At 41.9% G+C, this 18073-nt stretch overlaps 1 protein-coding gene across 2 annotated transcripts in view; it reads right to left on the bottom strand.

Moving 5' to 3' along the window:
- Nucleotides 1-18073, bottom strand: part of LOC149352213 (leucine-rich repeat protein 1-like) — a 61822-nt gene extending 43749 nt beyond the window's left edge. The window contains exon 1 of one of the 2 annotated variants that reach the window (XM_089581377.1): nucleotides 17681-18073. In XM_089581377.1, the coding sequence (XP_089437503.1) occupies nucleotides 17681-17857 (177 nt within the window). In that variant the 5' untranslated portion in view covers nucleotides 17858-18073. Of the gene's footprint in view, nucleotides 1-7764; nucleotides 11128-17680 lie in introns of those variants that run through there. The other variant, XM_089581378.1, reaches the window with a different exon arrangement.

Here is an 18073-nt window from a genome sequence, read left to right as displayed (position 1 = left end):
CCACCTGTGAATGGTTCTTTAACGTGCACTGATATCGTACAGCACACGGGCCTCTAGCATTTTGCCTCCACCGAAATACGACCGCCGCGATTGGGATAGAACCCTCATTTTTCAAGTCACCAGTCGAGCACCATAACCACTGAGCCATCGCGGCAGCATGCACAGAGGAGAGCCAGAGAGCAACATGGAGCAGCTGCAGTTGATAGTGGACCATGGCCCCTATCAACTGATCAACTGCAGCTGCTCCGTGAGAGTGGGCAGTTAGCACCCTCTTTATTTTTCATCACCTCCCCCCTACGGGCATGCTCCTTGGCGAAAAATATGTATTTTACTATCAGGATACAGAGTATGTTACAGGGGGGAACGGAAATTCACAGCAATATACAAGATAAAAAAAGGTAAGCGGGCCAAGTAATGATCCTTGAGGAACCACAGAAAAAAGTGGTACAGTATAGGATTCAGCATCATTAATGCTGACAAATTCAACACAAGAAGAAGGAAATCCACGGATAAAGTTAAGCACTGCAGGGTCAATGTTCAGCACACTTAGTTTATGTAATAGCAGTGAGTTATTAATTTTATCGAATCCTTTAGCAAAGTTAAGAAATGTGCAGTCAGATGAAAAAGCGGAGTCCAAAAGGACATGCAAGTCGTACGTTAAAGAAAGTAGTTCAATGTCACAAGAGAAAAACTTCCGCAAGCCATGCTTCGTTAGAGAGGAGAAATTATCTTGCAAATATATGTACTATTATTTTGCATGCTCTCGATATCAAAGATATATGGGTCAATGGATAAATGGATTCTGCTTATCTCCGGCTTTATGTACTGATATGACCACAGCAGTCTTCCAGTCTTCAGTAGTACACCATGACGATATGATTGTGAGAATATGCATTTCATGATGATAGAACTATACTCTTTAGCATTCCTTACAAATTTGCCATTAATTCCACTAGAAGATGTTAGTTTCAAATTAATAATCGGTATGACGCCTTGCAAGTCAAACATGGTGGGATTCGCGAAATGATTGCAATGTTGGAGATCGGGACGGTGATTAACATTGGATGAAGAAGGAAACAACGAAAGTATAATTTAGTACCATAGCACAGAGGTGCTCAGGAGCAGGTTCGCCGGTGGGTGCAAGAACGACCCTTTGTTGGTGTTTCCAGGTTTCATTATGTTCCAGAAGCGCTTTGGATTAGTCTTCAGAATGTTTAGGAGGGTTACTTTAAAGAAGATGGATTTAGTAGACTGCAGTGCTCGTTAATAAGCTGAAGCAGCTGTCTTGTGCGCTGTTCAATGGGTAGGTTTTAATGAATACTCAGCAGTTCGAAAAAGTTTATCTTTTGTAAGAAAATCATTTTAAATATCTGTTATACCATAGAGCATGGCTATTGAAGTACACACGCGGGAAAGGGTATAACACGATGAATCAGCTAAGACACCTTATTTCAGTACATGTACCAATTTGTTTCTACTGAGCGCTCCAGATAGCCTAGTGAGAAAATATCTAAAAAGGAGCCCGGTTATTAAGGGCTAAAAAGTGAGCTTTCTTATAATCGCTACTGATTTTGGAGTGTTTTGACTATGGTGAATGCGATAAATCAAACGTGAAATGCAAGATATCATGATTGCACAGGCCAGGCATATGTATTACGTGTGACATGATGGTATCTCCAGATGATGTTAGTACAAGATGTAGACAGGCGGAGAGGCTATATACTAAAGGCCCCACCTTCTAAGGAACGGGTCCGTGAGCCATGGTCTTGCCCGACGAGTGACATGTCCAGTCTTCTAAATACGCCGGTTTATTCCGGATACACAAAAAGCAAGTTGCAAGGACACAACATTGGACGACAGCATTACACTTTCAATATAAAAAAATTTTAAACTCTCTGTGTGCAAGAAACAATAGACCATAAAAACATTCTCACAACAAGGTAACAATTTAAAATTTAAAGAAGGTATATGAACTCTTCATGCATCTTTGAAAACTATAAACGAAGACACAAACAGGACTCAAAGAGCAGAAGTTGTTATGACGAAGCGGCAACACACGGAATTGAGGGCCGATTTTATGGAAGGGACCAATTTGAGCTCATAGATAGTGGCAGCTTGAAGAAAGCTGACGTGTTATACAAAGATGAACTTCATTGTCCTTTACATTTTACAAAGGCTACCGTACAATCCAGAATGTGTTTCTTCGCACAGTAGACCTCCGAATAAAGTCGTCCGCGATGTCACTGAGATTTATTTTGCGCGCGAGCTCTATGGCCCATGGAAAACTTATGCTGCCCCATGATCCCATCGCTCAGTCTCCGGGAAGGGGGAGGGGGGGTTTGAGGCATGAGGCTCAAGCCCTCCAGCCACCCCCCACCCTACCCTGAAGTCGGCGCCTATGCCCGAATCAATTTTAAAAATACACTTTTTGGGCTAGAAGAAATTTTTTTTTTGCGGCACAGCACTGTCAGCAGTGTAGCGCATCAGATTACAGCTAAGACGTGATACAGCTGCAGCTAAAGTGAGGGCTAAATATGGCAAATTTACTACCATATGTTTGCTGGCATTTCCTATTGAAATAATTTACCATGTGAAATTAAAGCATCATTCACTGTTCACTCATTCCATCATCGCATTAAAGCATATTCCAGCGTAGTTAATCTAATAGTTTATTTACTTCCTGTGTAGTTAACATGCTTAAAAAGTAATAATCCATGTTCATACTTTTATTTTGTCTGTATTATACACCCAAGCTGACACTGTATTAATACTTTTTGCTTTCTTTTTATTGACAAATATTATTGTTACCGCTGTATGTTTTGTAGGTTGTATTTTTTTTACAGATTATTTGACACACTGCACCCAATTGCTTGCGATCTTGCCCCCCTTGCTTTGCTCTAGAAGGTCTCCCCGACGGCCATGTACTGTGGGACCTCCTTCTGTACTAATTTTATTGCGTTGACTGTTAATGTGCACGTTAATGAATAACCTGAACTTGAGCGTGCTAACTAGCAGACTGGATTATTAATATTGAATATTTTAACTATTCCTGTTAGGCCTTTTTTTTTACTGATAAGCTTGAAGCCAACCTGGATCCCTTTTTTATTCGCCGCAGGGGTGAACACGGGCGCTTTCGGCTGCAAGGGCCACTACCGCACCTCTTGCATTTCCTCATGATCAAAGAGCTCTGGGAACAAGGGGGCACGCTAAGTGAATAATCAAGTAGGGCGAGCAGAAATCTGCACTTCATCAGGTAACTTTATAGACAGAAGGAAAACTGGGAGGTTGCAGAATTATATTAGAAAGGTGACAAGGTAAAGAAGAAAAACCATTATCCATGCTCTGTCATTTCCATATACAAAAATCGTTCGAAAAAATTATTCATAATCAATTATCCTCATTCGGCTCAAAATTTGATCTCCTGCGATAGGCTATAGAAGGTTTTAAAAACAATAAGCCTACAGAGCTGTGCTGCGTGATTAAAAAGAATACCTGTTACAAAACATTCAACAGAAACTTTTACCAAATGACATATAGGTTGATTTCCCACAAACTTTTGAGCACATCAACCATACACTTCTACTTGAAACACCTGAATGGTACGGAAGCACGGGTCTCTCATACAAAAACACAAAATCACATCTAGCATACAGGTGCCAGTTTGTTTGTATACATGGTTTGAATTCTCAGGAAATGAAAATAGCCACAGGTGTTCCACAAGGAAGCATTCTTGGCCTGCTTCTCTTTAGCTGTTATGCTAATGACATTATCTTCATTCAGGAGCACGTAAATTTCGTAATATATGCTGACGATATAAGTATATTTATACTATCAGTTTTAGCAACCGCATTAATTAGTATGGCAAGTGATTGTCTAATTACATTGAGCATCCGCCAAAAGAGAAGTCTACAAGTTAGTGCTAATAAAGCAAAAGCTCTCATCTTCCACACTTAAGGCACACAAGTACCCTCAAATTTGATCATCTTTAAATCTACACACATTGACTTCATGTTTCCAACTTGCTTAAATGGAATGGTCATATAAATTTTGGTCCTAAAAAAAAAAATTAGTCATACAGTAGGATTCAGTCATCAAAATCACTACAATTTTCTACTTTCAGAAAAATTATTAATTTACAAATCACTGTTCGCTTGCCACATTACTACTGTCATATGTACGGGCACAACAACTCAGTCTAACCTCATTATGTTATTGTTAGAGACGCGTCATAACATCATATGAACTCCAAGGCACGTCGACCCCAGGGGCAACCAAGTAGCTTGCGCCATCACTTCAGCCCAAACCAACCGAGCGGCAAATAGCGAACAGGAACCCACACACTGGCCCCTCAAATGCACTCCACTACCCTGGAACATCTCCGAGGAATGCGCATGTCATACACAAAACCTCACCCAAGGCTCAAAAGGGAACAGTCAGTTCACTGGAGACAATTACACACACACACACCCACACACACACACACACGCACGCACACACACACGCACGCACGCACGCACGCACACACTCAGAATCACCATATTCTAAACAAAATTCACCCAACACAATACCAAGGCGTATGTCTCTGGTACAGGGACAACCGAATTTACATCATACCACATGGGACCGGAAAAATACAACCACAGCTCCCAAAATACAGAATGCTAACACATAGGAGTCGGAGGCAGCGCTGTGCAGCCACAGCCTGGAAGAGCACTGCACAGCGGAAACTGATCGACTGGGCCAAGACCGCCGCATCAGCCGCAAGGCTCCGCCCATCCGCAACCAAAATTTCCAAGCAAAATAAGTTTTTCTCTCCCTGTCTTTCTCTATTGCAAAGAAAAAAAAGAAACGCCATGCACATTACTGGAAATTCATCGTACACAGGACATACCACCATATTCTTTCAGAAACAGAAGTTCCTAAAAATTGAACAGGTGTACAGATATAATTTGTTGTGACAATTTTGTTATAGCAATAAAAAAAACAACACAGCACTAGCAAAAATCTCAAATCTACACCAAATAATGCTTCGCATTATGCACAGCACACGGAATTCTGGCAAATAGCTCGAACTAGAACAAACCAAGTGCTATGTATCGCCACGGATTACCTGCACTCCTGAACTCTTTCGTTAAGTATTCTTAGCTTAGCACCCATAAAATTCAAATTCTTCCTACACTTTCTTTTTTTTTTTTGCAAACGAAAGCCCATCCCGTGCTTTACCACAGTTTATTAATTTTACTGCTGTGTGTGCATGTGTTTCAAAAAGTTTGCATGCGAAAAACAATGCCATGTTCAAGTTTCCAATATTTTTCTGCAGAAACAAGGCAGTACCACGGTTTATCACGGTGTATTAATTTCACTGACATGTACGTGTTCTGAAAGGTTGTCATGTAAAAAACAAAATATTTTTTACACTGCCACCAAGACATTTCCTCCAAAGCTGCGCTTGTAAAAGGAGTCAAGGGTTTTCAAGCTGCCCCCATGCAGCTTTTTTTCCCTCGGCCTCCTCCCCATGAATAAATGGAAATAAACAACTGAACTGATAAAAACTGAATTGAAAGCTCAGAAAACTGTAGCACATTAATCAAACAAGGAATTTTTTATATTCATTCCACACAGAGCGCAAAATGGTAGAAGGAAAAAATGTGCTTACACGGCGAAAAACCCACTGTTCCCTTTATCTTCAACAAACTAAAAAAATTGAATCTGAACCTGCCCTTTGACTAGAAAGCAACTCTGAAGCATTTTAATTGGTATCAGTAACTAGCAGTACTTCTCTCCTCCTGTGTTCAAAACATAATCTTGTGCACCCCTTTTCAAAAGCATACACGCCAGCAAGCGGATACTACGCCATGTAACGGTGTTCTTTTGGTATACCAGGAGCACCTCAGGCTAAGCAGAGTATGGATGATAGTTTAGCCCAACCCGAGAGATTTCCAGTGGCAACAATGCAAAACTAGCCACGCTGCATGGCTACGAAGAAAACCTAATGGCGTGTATATTTTTGATAAAGGCTATCCTTTCACTGTGGCCGTACAATACCACAGCTGAAGCTTTGACATGTACAACACACATCTTTTATATCTACACACTATGTCTTCATAACAGCTTTGAATCCAATGCCACTAGTTGCAATGCTCCACATCCCATATTAATGAGTTCACCAAATAACCATTTAAAACGTGTGCCTTTGATCTTATCTTCAACTTGCTATCTCAGTAAGATGCACTATACAAAATGTGATTCAGTGCCCACGCAATTCAACCTGCTTGAGCTAAAGAGAAGAAAAATCCCTGCCAGATCAGAAATGAGCACAAAACCAGAAGACCATGCAGCACATTGCACTGATAAACAATGCTAAACATCAGCATTTTGTGCTAGCCTCCGCGAATCAGTTCTGCCTGAAACACTATCGTTTGCAGCACTGTGAAGGCTACGGCGATCTGAGCCAGTCGGAACGGCATGCACTCCAAGAACGTATTTGTCCATGCCCCTCACCCGGTGACTGGTACCTCCACCGTTGGAAAGGAAAGAGCACCAGTCTCCAGCTGCTGCAAATGCCATGTTTACAAATGACAGCGCACCACTTTGCAGCAGGCCTCTGGTGTGCTGTGTTCGTGCGGACTTTCAGTGATAATTAAACCAGTGAACGAAACTCTCAGTATACTTTCAAAACAACAGCCTACCTTTTCAATTACTGCTAAAACTGTTTGAAAAATAGTCGCAAAACTGCAAAAATATCTGAGGGACTACTTACCGTCTTCCTTTACTCTGATTGAATGAGAGAACTCCGCATTTCAAAGTGCTGCAAACAACTTGTGCGATGAAGCAGAGCTCTCAACTGTTATGCAGCAAAGCAGTATACTACCATTTCTAAATAATTAGAACATAGAGCTTCAAGTCGTGACCACATTTATCACTGCCTAGCATTGTGAGAAAAACAATGCACTGTTCCATGTTTACGATGAGACTATCAACCACACAAACAACTGACTGACTGAATCCTTAACTAAGGCCATATTTGTTGTGTAATAGGCAAACCACTAAATGTGTGCTGCCAACAACTACCTCACTGAAGACAGTATACACTGCTCAATTCGAGACCAGTACAGTTCAGTCTCTTGGGCAGAAGATAAGTGCCGCCTTTGTTTCGCAGTACTGCTCAACTGGAAGTTGAAAACTCAGCAAATGAAGCCAGAATGTACATTTTGATTTCACCAAAACTAGAAATTCCCATAACTAAGCGCACTCACGTCAAGCGTGCTTAACATGGCTACGGGATCGTGGAACGTGGTTATGGGTCGATGGTCCAGACGCAAATAAACCACATTATGGTTGAAAAAGTGCGGCTATTATTCTTGCTCCGCTAAACACATTTTTCAGTCTGCTTTGCAGTTGGAACTGCTTCTTGGTAAAAGTTGTCATGCACTGTCGTGCACTGTTTTCGTCTGTGCACTTAATCAAGCTACAAGCAACACAAATTTTCTTTGAATGCAAGAAACGATTTTTAAGGACCGCGTGGCCACGTCTGTGTGTAAAGTGCAATAAATTTGGTATTTTTGCAGCTACTTATCCCGCTTTACGTAGGTTTATGCATGAGACAGTATCCTGTATAGATAAAATCATTTCACGCAAATGAAAAAATTACAGCCAAAGTAAAGAAAGAATGAGTTCCTACACTCACGCAGGTTTCTTCCTAAGAGTGACTAAAGAATGAACTAATTCGCGACAGATGCGTCCGCGTCCCAATCATTGCCTTACCCTGTATTTCTTCCATGCCGGATTCTTCGTGGTGCCAAGGAGCAAATATATTGAAGACTTCTTGTCTTGTGGACTCCGGTAGAGCGTGAGAGTCGTCAAACTGGCTTTTCTGTGCCTCCCGCTGTTATTAGGGTGCATGTTTCGATACTCGATTTCGGTCTCGCAGTCCAGCCTCATCTTGAGTAGAATGCACGAGAACTACGCTTAAAAAATTCAGTGCCAGCGAATTTCGTGCAGTGCTGTTTGCATAGGCTGTTAGTTTAGCAAGCTTTTAAAATTGGGCACCGTAACCTACCACGAGCGCAGCAAAATCAACTCGCGACCCTTTCGAATGCCGGATTGAGGGTCGTGTGCACTTCGAAAAGCATAACGGCGCGCTTCGTCACCAGGGTTTCCAGATGTGCCGGTGCGCCGTGGCTAATAAAAGCCAACGGAGTACACCAAATGTGGCGAAATGTCTAAAATTTTACCGTCACTTTTGAAACTCAATCAGAAAAAGCAATATTTTCAACAGACATTTAAGTTACGTCATGTAAGGCGTGGACAACGTGTGGACGTGTGCATTTTAAGTTTTATCACTGATCTCATCCTAGTAGAGCTCACCAGTTTTTGCTTACCATCAGCTACAATTTAGAGCTTAGAAAAGCATGCAAGACAGCATTAGCTGGCACCCTGATGAATAATTCATAATTAAATAGTTCTTGTACCTGCCGCGACGGCTCAGTGGTTAAGAAGCTCGCCTATCGTGCCCGAGTACCCGGGTTCGAACCTGACCGCGGCGGCCGCGTTTTGATGGAGACGAAACGCAAAAAGGCGCATGTGTGCTGTGTATAGTGAACTAGAATACTTCTAGTACACTATAGTGCTGTGTGATATCACTAATGTCAGTGCCCGTTACAGATCCCCACGTGGTCGAAATTATCCCGGAGACCTCCACTATGGCAACTCTTTCTGATTTCACTCCCACCTTTCTCCCTTCCATTACGGTTGTTACGGTGCGGTTCAGGTGTCCACGGAGATATGTGAGACAGATACTGCGCCATTCCCTTTCCTCAAAAACCAATTGAAAAATTTCCGAATTTATAGTTCTTGTTTCCGTTTTGAACGGTGGTTATATACAGTACATACGAAAGAGCATTATTTTGGCCACTTTATTTGCTTTGATTACAGTAAACTCGTAATAAGCGTAGCACAAGAAAAAAAAATCTGAGGCTGTGGCACAAACCAAGCAGCATAGAGTAAACATATTTTCTTCGTAAATGGCACTGGCGGTGCTACTTGCACCAGCATCGTCTGCTGAGGACATGCTCGGGATTTAGTTTTTCAAATATTATTTAAGAATGCAGGAGCAAATTCCCCTGAAAGAAAGCTCTCCAGCCAATGGCGTCGACCGAATGTCACGACGTCCCGGTTAACCCCATTACACGGAGGCACCTGCCAATCACCTGATTTCACCCTAGGGTATTAACCTTGACTTCTTGAGAAATGGTTGATGCCATTGGCTACAATGCCTCTTCGAGGGGCATTCGCCGCTGCGCTCTTGAGTCGTATTCGGCTATATTAGAGTTGGTACTGTGATTGTTCATCCACATTGGAGTTTCTCAATATTACCGAGGGAGAAAGAAGGCGGCACTGCACTTCATCCAACATATGGAGCATAAAGCTTCTCAAGATGATCTAGAGCAAGAGCAGGCAGCGTTGCGCTTCATCTACCGTCGAGAGGAGCAGGCATGAAAATTGAATTCAGCCATAAATACCAATACTCTCGTGGCAAAACTAAAAAAAATACTACGAAAGTACCGCTACCATCCTAGCACTCCTGTTAAAATTAATGAAAAAATGAATAGCTCGCTATAAAATAACTTGATCTGCGTGCAGAGGAGAGTCAGTTTTTGGCGTTTTACGTCCAAAAGAAACTAAGGCTATGAGGGATGGCACAGTGGAGGCCTCCGGATAATTTCAACCACCTGTGAATGGTTCTTTAACGTGCACTGATATCGTACAGCACACGGGCCTCTAGCATTTTGCCTCCACCGAAATACGACCGCCGCGATTGGGATAGAACCCTCATTTTTCAAGTCACCAGTCGAGCACCATAACCACTGAGCCATCGCGGCAGCATGCACAGAGGAGAGCCAGAGAGCAACATGGAGCAGCTGCAGTTGATAGTGGACCATGGCCCCTATCAACTGATCAACTGCAGCTGCTCCGTGAGAGTGGGCAGTTAGCACCCTCTTTATTTTTCATCACCTCCCCCCTACGGGCATGCTCCTTGGCGAAAAATATGTATTTTACTATCAGGATACAGAGTATGTTACAGGGGGGAACGGAAATTCACAGCAATATACAAGATAAAAAAAGGTAAGCGGGCCAAGTAATGATCCTTGAGGAACCACAGAAAAAAGTGGTACAGTATAGGATTCAGCATCATTAATGCTGACAAATTCAACACAAGAAGAAGGAAATCCACGGATAAAGTTAAGCACTGCAGGGTCAATGTTCAGCACACTTAGTTTATGTAATAGCAGTGAGTTATTAATTTTATCGAATCCTTTAGCAAAGTTAAGAAATGTGCAGTCAGATGAAAAAACGGAGTCCAAAAGGACATGCAAGTCGTACGTTAAAGAAAGTAGTTCAATGTCACAAGAGAAAAACTTCCGCAAGCCATGCTTCGTTAGAGAGGAGAAATTATCTTGCAAATATATGTACTATTATTTTGCATGCTCTCGATATCAAAGATATATGGGTCAATGGATAAATGGATTCTGCTTATCTCCGGCTTTATGTACTGATATGACCACAGCAGTCTTCCAGTCTTCAGTAGTACACCATGACGATATGATTGTGAGAATATGCATTTCATGATGATAGAACTATACTCTTTAGCATTCCTTACAAATTTGCCATTAATTCCACTAGAAGATGTTAGTTTCAAATTAATAATCGGTATGACGCCTTGCAAGTCAAACATGGTGGGATTCGCGAAATGATTGCAATGTTGGAGATCGGGACGGTGATTAACATTGGATGAAGAAGGAAACAACGAAAGTATAATTTAGTACCATAGCACAGAGGTGCTCAGGAGCAGGTTCGCCGGTGGGTGCAAGAACGACCCTTTGTTGGTGTTTCCAGGTTTCATTATGTTCCAGAAGCGCTTTGGATTAGTCTTCAGAATGTTTAGGTTTGGTTGGTTTATGGGGCTTAACGTCCCAAAGCGACTCAGGCTATGAGAGACGCCGTAGTGGAGGGCTCCGGAAATTTCGACCACCTGGGGTTCTTTAGCGTGCACTGACATCGCACAGTACACGGGCCTCTAGAATTTCTCCTCCAAAGAAATTCTAGCCGCCGCGGTCGGGATCGAACCCGCGTCTTTCGAGTCAGCAGCCGAGCACCATAACCGCTGAGCCACCGCGGCGGCTCTGAATGTTTAGGAGGGTTACTTTAAAGAAGGTGGAGTTAGTAGTAGACTGCAGTACTCGTTAATATACTGAAGCAGCTGTCCTGTGCGCTGTTCAACGGGTAGGTTTTAATGAATCCTTAGCAGGTCGAAAAACTCTATCTTTTGAAAGAAAATCATTTTAAATATCTGTTATACCATGGAGCATGGCTATTGGAGTACACACGCCGGAAAGGGTATAAGACGATGAATCAGTTAAGACACGTTATTTCGGTACATGTACCAGTTTGTTTCTACTGAGTGCTCCAGATAGCCTACTGAGAAAATATCTAAAAAGGAACCCGGCTATTAAGGCTAAAAAGTGAGCTTTCTTATAGTCGCTACTGATTTTGGAGTGTTTTGACTATGGTGCATGCGATAAATCGAACGTGAAATGCAAGATATCATGATCGCACAGGCCAGGCATATGTATTACGTGTGACATGATGGTTATCTCCTGATGATGTTAGTACAAGATGTAGACAGGCGGAGAGGCTATATACTAAAGGCCCCACCTTCTAAAGAACGGGTCCGCGAACCATGGTCTTGCCCGACGAGTGACAAATCCAGTCTTCTACATACGCCGGTTTATTCCGGATACACAAAAAGCACGTTGCAAGGACACAACATTGGATGAAAGCATTACACTTTCAATATAAACATATTTTAAACTCTTTGTGTGCAAGAAACAATGGACCATAAAAACACTCTCACAACAAGCTAACAATTTAAAAGTTAAAGAAGGAATATGAACTCTTCATCCATATTTGAAAACTATCAACGAAGACACAAACAGGACTCAAATAGCAGAAGTTGTTATGACGAAGCGGCAACACAGGGAATTGAGGGCCGATTTTATGGAAGGGACCAATTTGAGCTCATAGATAGTGGCAGCTTGAAGAAAGCTGACGTGTTATACAAAGATGAACTTCATTGTCCTTTATATTTTACAAAGGCTATCGTACAATCCAGAATGTGTTTCTTCGCACAGTAAACCTCCGAATAAAGTCGTCCGCGATGTCACCGAGATTTATTTTGCGCGCGAGCTCTATGGCCCATGGAAAACTTATGCTGCCCCATGATCCCATCGCTCAGTCTCCGGGAAGGGGAAGGGGGGGTTTGGGGCATGAGGCTCAAGCCCTCCAGCCACCCCCCACCCTGCCCTGAAGTCGGCGCCTATGCCCTAAGCAATTTTAAAAATACACTTTTTGGGCTAGAAGAAATTTTTTTTTGCGGCACAGCACTGTCAGCAGTGTAGCGCATCAGATTACAGCTAAGACGTGATACAGCTGCAGCTAAAGTGAGGGCTAAATATGGCAAATTTACTACCATATGTTTGCTGGCATTTCCTATTGAAATAATTTACCATGTGAAATTAAAGCATCATTCACTGTTCACTCATTCCATCATCGCATTAAAGCATATTGCAGCGTAGTTAATCTACTAGTTTATTTACTTGCTGTGTAGTTAACATGCTTAAAAAGTAATAATCCATGTTCATACTTTTATTTTGTCTGTATTATACACCCAAGCTGACACTGTATTAATACTTTTTGCTTTCGTTTTATTGACAAATATTATTGTTACCGCTGTATTTTTTGTAGGTTGTATTTTTTTTACAGATTATTTGACACACTGCACCCAATTGCTTGCGATCTTGCCCCCCTTGCTTTGCTCTAGAAGGTCTCCCCGACGGCCATGTACTGTGGGACCTCCTTCTGTACTAACTTTATTGCGTTGACTGTTAATGTGCACGTTAATGAATAACCTGGACTTGAGCGTGCTAACTAGCACACTGGTTTATTAATATTGAATATTTTAACTATTCCTGTTAGGACTTTTTTTTTACTGATAAGCTTGAAGCCAACCTGGATGCCTTTTTTATTCGCCGCAGGGGTGAACACGGGCGCTTTCGGCTGCAAGGGCCACTACCGCACCTCTTGCATTTCCTCATGATCAAAGAGCTCTGGGAACAAGGGGGCACGCTAAGTGAATAATCAAGTAGGGCGAGCAGAAATCTGCACTTCATCAGGTAACTTTATAGACAGAAGGAAAACTGGGAGGTTGCAGCATTATATTAGAAAGGTGACATGGTAAAGAAGAAAAACTATTATCCATGCTCTGTCATTTCCATATACAAAAATCGCTCGAAAAAATTATTCATAATCAATTATCCTCATTCGGCTCAAAATTAGAGCTCCTGCAATAGGCTATAGAAGGTTTGAAAAACAATAAGCCTAGAGAGCTGCGCTGCTTGATTAAAAAGAATACCTGTTACAAAACATTCAACATAAACTTTTACCAAATGACATATAGGTTGATTTCCCACAAACTTTTGAGCACATCAACCATACACTTCTACTTGAAACACTTGAATGGTACGGAATCACGGGTCTCTCATACAAAAACACAAAATCACATCTAGCATACAGGTGCCAGTTTGTTTGTAGACATGGTTTGAATTCTCAGGAAATGAAAATAGCCACAGGTGTTCCACAAGGAAGCATTCTTGGCCTGCTTCTTTTTTGCTGTTATGCTAATGACATTATCTTCATTCAGGAGCACGTAAATTTCGTAATATATGCTGACGATATAAGTATATTTATACTATCAGTTTTAGCAACCGCATTAATTAGTATGGCAAGTGATTGTCTAATTACATTGACCATTCCGCCAAAAGAGAAGTCTACAAGTTAGTGCTAATAAAGCAAAAGCTCTCATCTTCCACACTTAAGGCACACAAGTACCCTCAAATTTGATCTTCATCTTTAAATCTACACACACTGACTTCATGTTTCCAACTTGTATAAATTTTGTTCCTAAAAAAAAAAAAATAGTCATACAGTAGGATTCAGTCATCAAAATCACTACAATTTTCTACTTTCATAAAAATTATTAATTTAAAAATCACTGTTCGCTTGCCACATCACTACTGTCATATGTACAGGCACAACAACTCAGTCTAACCTCATTAAGTTATTGTTAGAGACGCGTCATAACATCATATGAACTCCAAGGCACGTCGACCCCAGGAGCAACCAAGTAGCTTGCGCCATCACTTCAGCCCAAACCAACCGAGCGGCAAATAGCGAACAGGAACCCACACACTGGCCCCTCAAATGTACTCCACTACCCTGGAACATCTCCGAGGAATGCGCATGTCATACACAAAACCTCACCCAAGGCTCAAAAGGGAACAGTCAGTTCACTGGAGACAATTACACACACACACACACACACACACACACACTCAGAATCACCATATTCTAAACAAAATTCACCCAACACAATGCCAAGGCGTATGTCTCTGGTACAGGGACAACCGACTTTACATCATACCACATGGGACCGGAAAAATACAACCACAGCTCCCAAAATACAGAATGCTAACACATAGGAGTCGGAGGCAGCGCTGTGCAGCGACAGCCTGGAAGAGCACTGCACAGCAGAAACTGATCGACTGGGCCAAGACCGCCGCATCAGCCGCAAGGCTCCGCCCATCCACAACCAAAATTCCAAGCAAAATACGTTTCTCTCTCCCTGTCTTTCTCTATTGCAAAAAAAAAAAAAGAAACGCCATGCACATTACTGGAAATTCATCGTACACAGGACATACCACCATGTTCTTTCAGAAACAGAAGTTCCTAAAAATTGAACAGGTGTACAGATATAATTTGTTGTGACAATTTTGTTATAGCAATAAAAAAAAAAAACACAGCACTAGCAAAAATCTCAAATATACACCAAATAATGCTTCGCATTATGCACAGCACACGGAATTCTGGCAAATAACTCGAACTAGAACAAACCAAGGGCTATGTATCGCCACGGATTACCTGCACTCCTGAACTCTTTCGTTAAGTATTCTTAGCTTAGCACCCATAAAATTCAAATTCTTCCTACACTTTATTTTTTTTTTTTTGCAGACGAAAGGCCATCCCGTGCTTTACCACAGTTTATTAATTTTACTGCTGTGTGTGCATGTGTTTTAAAAACTTTTCATGCGAAAAACAATGCCATGTTCAAGTTTCCAATATTTTTCTGCAGAAACAAGGCAGTACCACGGTTTATCACGGTGTATTAATTTCACTGACATGTACGTGTTCGGAAAGGTTGTCATGTAAAAAACAAAATATTTTTGACATTGCCACCAAGACATTTCCTCCAAAGCTGCGCTTGTAAAAGGAGTTAAGGGTTTTCAAGCTGCCCCCATGCAGCTTTTTTTCCCTCGGCCTCCTACCCATGAATAAATGGAAATAAACAACTGAACTGATAAAAACTGAATTGAAAGCTCAGAAAACTGTAGCACATTAATCAAAGAAGGAATTTTTCATATTCCACATAGAGCACAAAAAGGTAGAAGGAAAAAATGTGCTTACACGGCGAAAAACCCACTGTTCCCTTTATCTTCAACAAACTAAAAAAACTGAATCTGAACCTGCCCCTTGACTAGAAAGCAACTCTGAAGCATTTTAATTGGTATCAGTAACTAGCAGTACTTCTCTCCTCCTGTGTTCAAAACATAATCTTGTGCACCCCTTTTCAAAAGCATACACGCCAGCAAGCGGATATTACGCCATGTAACGGTGTTCTTTTGGTATACCAGGAGCACCTCAGGCTAAGCAGAGTATGGATGATAGTTTAGCCCAACCTGAGAGATTTCCAGTGGCAACAATGCAAAACTAGCCACGCTGCATGGCTACGAAGAAAACCTAATGGCGTGTATATTTTTGATAAAGGCTATCCTTTCACTGTGGCCGTACAATACCACAGCTGAAGCTTTGACATGTACAACACACATCTTTTATATCTACACACTATGTCTTCATAACAGCTTTGAATCCAATGCCACTAGTTGCAAAGCTCCACATCCCATATTAATGAGTTCACCGAATAACCATTTAAAACGTGTGCCTTTGATCTTATCTTCAACTTGCTATCTCAGTAAGATGCACTATACAAAATGTGATTCAGTCCCCACGCAATTCAACCTGCTTGAGCTAAAGAGAAGAAAAATCCCTGCCAGATCAGAAATGAGCACATAACCAGAAGACCATGCAGCACATTGCACTGATAAACAATGCTAAACATCAGCATTTTGTGCTAGCCTCTGCGAATCAGTTCTGCCTGAAACACAATCGTTTGCAGCACTGTGAAGGCTACGGCGATCTGAGCCAGTCGGAACGGCATGCACTCCAAGAACGTATTTGTCCATGCCCCTCACCCGGTGACTGGTACCTCCACCGTTGGAAAGGAAAGAGCACCAGTCTCCAGCTGCTGCAAATGCCATGTTTACAAATGACAGCGCACCACTTTGCAGCAGGCCTCTGGTGTGCTGTGTTCGTGCGGACTTTCAGTGATAATTAAACCAGTGAACGAAACTCTCATTATACTTTCAAAACAACAGCCTACCTTTTCAATTACTGCTAAAACTGTTTGAAAAATAGTCACAAAACTGCAAAAATATCTGAGGGACTACTTACCGTCTTCCTTTACTCTGATTGAATGAGAGAACTCCGCATTTCAAAGTGCTGCAAACAACTTGTGCGATGAAGCAGAGCTCTCAACTGTTATGCAGCAAAGCAGTATACTACCATTTCTAAATAATTATAACATAGAGCTGCAAGTCGTGACCACATTTATCACTGCCTAGCATTGTGAGAAAAACAATGCACTGTTCCATGTTTACGATGCGACTATCAACCACACAAACAACTGACTGACTGAATCCTTAACTAAGGCCATATTTGTTGTGTAATAGGCAAACCACTAAATGTGTGCTGCCAACAATGACCTCACTGAAGACAGTATCCACTGCTCAACTCGAGACCAGTACAGTTCAGTCTCTTGGGCAGAAGATAAGTGCCGCCTGTGTTTCGCTGTACTGCTCAACTGGAAGTTGAAAACTCAGCAAATGAAGCCAGAATATACATTCTGATTTCACCAAAACTAGAAATTCCCATAAATAAGCGCACTCACGTCAAGCGTGCTTAACATGGCTACGGGATCGTGGATATGGGTCGATGGTCCAGACGCAAATAAACCACATTATGGTTGTAATAGTGCGGCTATTATTCTTGCTCCGCTAAACACATTTTTCAGTCTGCTTTGCAGTTGGAACTGCTTCTTGGTAAACGTTTTCATGCACTGTCGTGCACTGTTTTCGCCTGTGCGCTTAATCAAGCTACAAGCAACACAAATTTTCTTTGAATGCAAGAAACGATTATTAAGGACCGCATGGCCACGTCTGTGCGTAAAGTGCAATAAATTTGGTATTTTTGCAGCTGCTTATCCCGCTTTACGTAGGCTTATGCATGAGACAGTATCCTGTATAGATAAAATCATTTCACGCAAATGAAAAAATTATAGCCAAAGTAAAGAGAGAATGGGTTCCCACACTCACGCAGGTTTCTTCCTAAGAGTGACTAAAGAATGAACTAATTCGCGACAGATGCGTCCGCGTCCCAATCATTGCCTTACCCTGTATTTCTTCCACGCCGGATTCTTCGTGGTGCCAAGGAGCAAATATATTGAAGACTTCTTGTCTTGTGGACTCCGGTAGAGCGTGAGAGTCGTCAAACTGGCTTTTCTGTGCCTCCCGCTGTTATTAGGGTGCATGTTTCGATACTCGATTTCGGTTACGCAGTCCAGCCTCATCTTGAGTAGAATGCACGAGAACTATGCTTAAAAAATTCAGTGCAAGCGAATTTCGTGCAGTGCTGTTTGCATAGGCTGTTAGTTTAGCAAGCTTTTAAAATTGGGTACCGTAACCTACCACGAGCGCAGCAAAATCAACTCGCGACCCTTTCGAACTCTTTCGAACGCCGGATTGGGGGTCGTGCGCACTTCGAAAAGCATAGAGGCGCGCCAAGG

The sequence above is a fragment of the Amblyomma mixtum genome, chromosome 3, assembly GCF_055824585.1.
Source record: "Amblyomma mixtum isolate Tamu chromosome 3, ASM5582458v1, whole genome shotgun sequence".
Taxonomy (NCBI): Eukaryota; Metazoa; Arthropoda; class Arachnida; order Ixodida; family Ixodidae; genus Amblyomma; species Amblyomma mixtum.
The sequence above is the reverse complement of the archived record's forward strand: the minus strand, read 5'-3'. Positions and strand labels throughout refer to the sequence as shown.